Source organism: Arachis ipaensis, chromosome B6, assembly GCF_059453495.1.
Source record: "Arachis ipaensis isolate K30076 ecotype BB chromosome B6, ASM5945349v1, whole genome shotgun sequence".
Lineage (NCBI taxonomy): Eukaryota > Viridiplantae > Streptophyta > Magnoliopsida > Fabales > Fabaceae > Arachis > Arachis ipaensis.
This window is the reverse complement of record NC_142441.1, coordinates 42,238,510-42,244,611: the sequence shown is the minus strand read 5'-3', so window position 1 is coordinate 42,244,611 and position 6,102 is coordinate 42,238,510. Positions and strand designations below refer to the sequence as shown.

Here is a 6,102-nt window from a genome sequence, read left to right as displayed (position 1 = left end):
TTCTCAAGAAATTGCAGGGAGGTATGTTCTTATTATTGGTTATGAGTTTTGTAAATTGGGGGTTTTGAGAGTAAGGAACAAGTAATTTAAATGACAAGTAAAATAAATTAACAATAATAAAATCTCTTGGCAAGGTATGAAAATTAGAAGTCCTATCCTGGTTATCCTTATCAATTGTGATGAGAATTGGATTTTTCTCCCACTTTGTTAACCTCTAACTATGAAGGTAAGTTAAGTGGATGAATTAATTTTGATTCCTCAGGTCCTAGTCTTTCCTTGGGAAAGGCTAGAGTTATTGGAACTCGAATTAATTCTTGAAGAATTCCAATTTTTAGTCAACAATGAGTTTGATAACTCAAGTGTCTCTAATGACTCAACCAAAGCCAAAAGAGAAAAATCCAAATTATTTATATCATAAATAGAAGAGAGAACAATCATAAATCTGAATCACAACTAGAAAATTGTTTAATACAGACAGATTTACAGACAGATTTGGTCTATATTACAGACGGATTTTTGGTTACCGACGACATTACCGACAGATTTTGTCCCTCTGTAAAAGCCTCGTCGGAAATTATTTACCGACGAATTTTTTTCCGTCGAAAAATTACCGATGGATTTTTACCAGTTACCGACGGATTTTCCCTCTGTAAATTCTCCATCCATTTCCCTTAGGCGTCGAACTTTTCGACGGATTTTCCGTCGGTAATTACAGATGGATTTTTTGACGGATTTTCTGTCTGTAATTACAGACAGATTTTCCGACAAATTTTTCGTCTGTAATTACAGACAGATTTTCCGACGGATTTTCCATCGGTAATTAGAGCCTTGGAAAACCACTCCAAACTCTAAATATAGACAGAAAATCCGTCTGTAAATCTGTCTGTAAGATAAAGTATAATTTTTTTTAGATTTTTAACTACAAAATAAACCTGTTTTCATACAAAATAAATATAAATTTAATAAATATAAATTTTTATCTAATTTATATTTAAATATTTATAATATTTCAAAAAATAAACAAATTTATCATATTATCAAACTAAAAGAGTATAAACAAGCAACTGTTTTAATACAATTATTGGAAACCAGAAACAGATTATTCAAATATAATCGAGCACGTTACAAACACACCACACATTATTATTCATTATATTATTCCATGCATTTAGATAGAGATGCTGTTTGGAACTCCTCTAAAAGTCAACCCTTCATTGCTAGTAGGATGAAGCAGTGTGTATGGCAATTCAACTGGCCCAATTCTATTACTCAGTCTCCCATCTTTGTTCTTTTGTGTTAGCTTCTCCTCAATCTCACTCAGTTTGTTCCCAAATCTATGAAATGCTTGTAATGCTCTTGAATCAAATGTCCAATGTGGATTATCCCTCTCTCCAAGATACACCTCATCAGAAGCATGCTTTGATAAGATTTCTATGGTTGTAAGGTCAATGAGAGTCTCTAATTTCGGTGTAATTGTTCTCAGATAAGCCTTTTGGTGACTCTTCACCATCTCTTCATACTCTGCAGTGCCTTGTTCAGGAAGCAATCTTCTGCTAAGTGTTGGACGGTTCAGTATAAGCCCTCCATATGGATACTGTCCAAAATTAACGGCTGTATGGAGCGCCGACGCCGTCCATATTATGGTTGTGCATGATTCAACTAACTCTTCAACTGTCTGCATCTTTGGCCACCATGGCTTATCTTTCAAATCACCATGACCTACCTCAACAGCTTCTTTTCACCAATTTTGGAGTTCAGGGTCTTTTTTGAGATCATTGTCTGTTGGATAGCACAATGAGACATAATATTGAACCCATTCCTTAATGGCAAACCATATCTCTAGTCCATCAACAGCATAAGGGTAGTCTTCTATTACAAGACGAATTCCATAAGGAGAAGATGAATCCTCCACTGCCATTCCTCTAAATCATCCAAAATATAAAACATGTTACTAAGATCAGTTCATGTTTATAATAGAATGAAGAGTTACACCACACTAGTAATTATTAATAAGGGGAATGAACAATGGTTGAACACAAACTCAAACAAAGACTAAATCAAGCACCTGGTTTTTTTCTCTGAAATAAACCTTATGACCCTATGATAGTGTTTATTGCATCTATTGTTTGAACACGTTCAATGCAAATGTGAACCTAAACAAATACCTAAGCAAATTTGTACTAGGATAAAAAAATATAATTTAAAAAAATAATAAAAAAGACACCATTTTTCTTCAAAACTCTCTCTCCTTATCTCTCACGCATTTCTTATTCTCTTTTGTTTTTCTCTCTTAGTATATAACTCCCTATGTAGCTGAATATTAGAGTACGCAAACTATAGAGAGAAAATTGAAAAGGAAATGGGGAAATAAAGGGTTTAAAAAAGAAAGAAAATAAAGAAGAGAAGAAAAAAAAAGGTGAATGAATCTCTATGCAGATTCTCACTTCCTAAGCTTTACCATGTTTGGTTCTTGGATTCTCTTGCAGGCTTTTTTCTTTCTTCACTGCACTTTCAACAATTCCCACACTACTCCAGAAAGAAAAACTAAAACAACAACCTTCTACTCTCTATTCATAAACCCTTTAATTTCAATCTTCTTCTTCTTCTTCTTCACTCTCTGATATATATGATTATTCCTGCTCACAAACACTCACACAGACCCTTTCAACTTCACACACCCTTTGGTCTGTTTTTCCTCTATCTGCTTTTTTTTATGCCTTTAATTGGATTCAGTTGACGGCCAAGGGCAGGTGCTAGTGTAGTATGTATTACATAATTCACGGCAAAGTCATACAACAAATGATGGATAATAACCACATTCCTGGATTTTCTTCTAGTAATTAATCGCTAACTAGCAACTGAAATACACAGAGACTAAAACATAAATACCTCTTCTATGGCCTTATCCTTTTGAGCCTCAGTTAACTTGAAGTCTTTGTTTTTACCCTGGCAAGTGGCCAATTCCTTGCTCTTTTCCGCAACAAACATTCTCTTCTTATTCTTTTTGGTGTGTGCAAATAAAAAAGAACAACAACAAACTAGAAAATTACAGTGAACCATATGGACACATACAAAGCATATTGCCTACTATAAAATTAATCCTCATACAAGTTCTGAACAGAGCAGTAAGCATCAAACATATGCAAATGGACACATTCTATTAAAATGGGCGGGACCAATTGGAGTTCATGATCACTCTTAACTTCCTCAAGGGATGTTCTCAAAATGTGTAGTACTTTAGAACAAAGATTGACAACTATTGTACCTCTATTGGAATTGTAAACACACATGTTGATTTAGATAAATCAAATTCTTTTTGAAGTTATTTCAAACCTCCACATGCTAACGTGGCCAGACAAGCATCTGAGAGTCCAAGTTATTTCAAACTCATAGATTCATCAAATCTGAAGAGAATTAGATTAAGGGACAAACACCAATAAAATTAAACGGGAGAAAATATCATATCGTCATCTAATCTTTTCAGTTTTCATAGCTTTAATATAGAATTTCTGAAAACAAAGTACAGAAATAAATCAAATGGATGAAAAATGTAAAACACAATCATATGTGAATTGATTTTGGTATCATTCAGGGTGGCAGATCAACATAATTTCACTATTTTATCTATAGAATTTTTTATTTTCATTTTTTTCAGTTCTATGTTAAAAATTGTTCAGCAGCCAAAAATTGGAGAAGGATACAAATCATCTTCGTTGAAGCTAGAATCCGGCACAGGAGCTAAAATCTCTCCTTCTTCTTCTTTCTCATCCTCTTCATCCTCAAAATCTGGAGCTAATTCCTAAAAATAGAAAATTCTCAATCCAACAAAACAAAGGAAGGAAAAAATGCAAAGTAAAAATGGAAAGAGGAGCGAGAAGAGGAAGTAAGAAGCACCTTGAACGTAGTCGTAGCTGCTCTTGAGACGATCTTCGAGTTCAAGCATATTGGAGTGGTTTTTCTTGAAACTAATAGATTTACCATAAAAAACTATTCCTTGATTATTTGTATGCCAGTCTAAGCTTCAATTCTTCAGGAATTTCAGCACTATCCTCCCAGGAAGCTTCAATTCTTAATAATCCTTATTCAATAAAATGAGGAAACTAGGAGGTTGATTCAAGAAACCAATTAAGAAGACAGCTATAATAACTGCATTTTAATACAAGATGAATAGAACGAGTGCAAACTTACAACAATGAGTTTACCAGCATTTTCAGGCCTCTTTGCAATCCTAATTACAGCAGCTGCAGCAGCACCAGATGATATCCCCATCTGCAATTCATGTTCATCAAAAACACAGAATAACATTAAAAAATATTCTCTTTAAATCATGCAAGTAGAAAAGGCTAGCATCTAAACAAATTTGGAGGGGGATCCCCTTTGAAATATCTTTCAGGGGAACTTACCAACAGACCCTCTTTCAACGCTAGAAGTTTCGCAGTTTCAATAGCTTCTTCACTAGAAATCCACAAAAACAAATAATATTATGTGTCACCATCAATCCCTGAGTGAAAAAAAAGTACACAGGACTGTCACATCACATTACTAGGTCAAATTATCAGAACTCCTGGCCCTGTCTATGTAATGATTTAAGGTCCTTTGGTCTTCCCAAGGAAAAGTTGCATCAGATTATTACACATAAAAACACAAACACACACACACAAACTAAACACATATTATTTAAATTTAAATTAAAAAATAGATGCCTTACTTAGATAACTTCATCAAGTAGACTGACATCCAAAACACCAGGGATGAAGCCAGGACCAATTCCTTGGATCTTATGAGGACCTTGTACACAAACAATGCATTTGTCAGGGGAATGATAACTAGAAAAGGCATTTGATAAGTTTCAATACAACCATACAGATGAATGTAGACTAAAAGGTTAATAGAAAGTAGAACTCAATAAGCAACTGCAATCTCAACATCTGGATCTTTTTCTTTTCGCTCTTTAATAAATCTATAGATAACAAACAAATAGATGCAGAAAATTTTGCTTATTCCTTCAATACTGCATATGAAAATCATGTAAATAATTTAAAGCTCATACCTTCCAAGAAGAACCTCTGAATTTATAGCACCTAGAGCAAGCTGAAACAAAGAACACAGTTTATTACTATCAACTGATATTTGTCAAAGTACTTAGATTTATGAGATGGTTTACGATATTGATAGGGCACAAAATTATTGTTGATAATCTCATTCTAATCAGTCACAGAGTAATTTCAATCTATGTAATTAGCACATTGCATTTCATGAACTGGTATTTATAGTTCCTTCAAATGAAAAATTCAAACAACATATGAACAAAACGAAAGTGGAAGAGATCGAATTTTAGATGCAACAATAACGTATGAACATTTGAATTCAACAAAAAAAACATAGATCAATAGCAATTCCAGAATCTAAAATAGATAAAGACGTACATGTAGGTTTCAGATCTGGTAACACGATGACTCGATGAGGCTGTGAACGGCAGAGGGAGACATAAGTTGATAGGCGGCAGAGGGAGCTCGTGCAATGCAAGCAGCAGAGGAGGGAGCTCATGCGAGCGAGCGGCGGTGGAAGGAGCTCGTGCAAGCGAGTAGTGACGGAGGGAGCTCGTGCGACGCGAGTGCCGACAAAGCAGAAGCGACCGAGAAGTCACAGTTTTGCCCTATTTTCAACTCGAATCAGAGAGAGAGAGAGATAGCAAGCTTAAACGAAGGATCCGAGAAGATGAATGATGATTTTGCGTTGAATGAAGTTTCATCATCGAATATGGTCTGTTTCATCAGGACTGGACCTAATTAAAATTTTCGAGGGATTTATTAGAAGATCTAGATTACAGAGGGATTTTTTGTCATCGATGGTTTCAAATTTTAATTTTAATTTTATCGACAAAATTACCGAGGGATATTAGTCTCTGTCGGTAAATTTTGTGAAAATTTTTTTTGTTTTTTACCGACGAAAAATCTGTCAAAAATCCGTCGGTATTTTCGATAGAAAAATTCTGTCAGAAAAATCTGTCTGTAATTCGCTATTTTCTAGTGGTGAATTACCTCAAATTGCATTAAGTAAAGAAAATCAATCTAAACATAAAGAGTTCATAAACTAAATTCA

General features: G+C 34.3%; 1 protein-coding gene across 8 annotated transcripts; it reads right to left on the bottom strand.

The window, feature by feature from the left end:
* Positions 1 to 1,005: 1,005 nt before the first annotated feature.
* On the bottom strand, positions 1,006 to 5,781 carry LOC110263301 (seed linoleate 9S-lipoxygenase-2-like). Of its 8 annotated transcripts, none has more exons than XM_088491758.1 (9): positions 5,427 to 5,781; positions 5,051 to 5,091; positions 4,709 to 4,788; positions 4,404 to 4,455; positions 4,189 to 4,269; positions 3,895 to 4,100; positions 3,702 to 3,799; positions 2,890 to 3,404; positions 1,006 to 1,922 (listed from the first exon to the last, which is right to left on the bottom strand). In XM_088491758.1, exons 1-6 carry the CDS (start codon positions 5,545 to 5,547, stop codon positions 4,080 to 4,082), a joined length of 396 nt encoding a protein of 131 aa, XP_088347884.1. In that variant the 5' UTR covers positions 5,548 to 5,781; the 3' UTR covers positions 1,006 to 1,922; positions 2,890 to 3,404; positions 3,702 to 3,799; positions 3,895 to 4,079. The 8 variants fall into 8 exon arrangements, with proteins under 8 accessions (XP_088347884.1, XP_088347885.1, XP_088347886.1 ...); XM_088491759.1 differs by having other exon boundaries at positions 3,895 to 4,078; XM_088491760.1 differs by having other exon boundaries at positions 3,895 to 4,068.
* Positions 5,782 to 6,102: the final 321 nt, after the last annotated feature.

Excerpts from the sequence above, each read along its gene's own strand:
- LOC110263301 (XM_088491754.1), bottom strand. The coding sequence starts at position 1,681 with ATGCAGACAGTTGAAGAGTTAGTTGAATCATGCACAACCATAATATGG.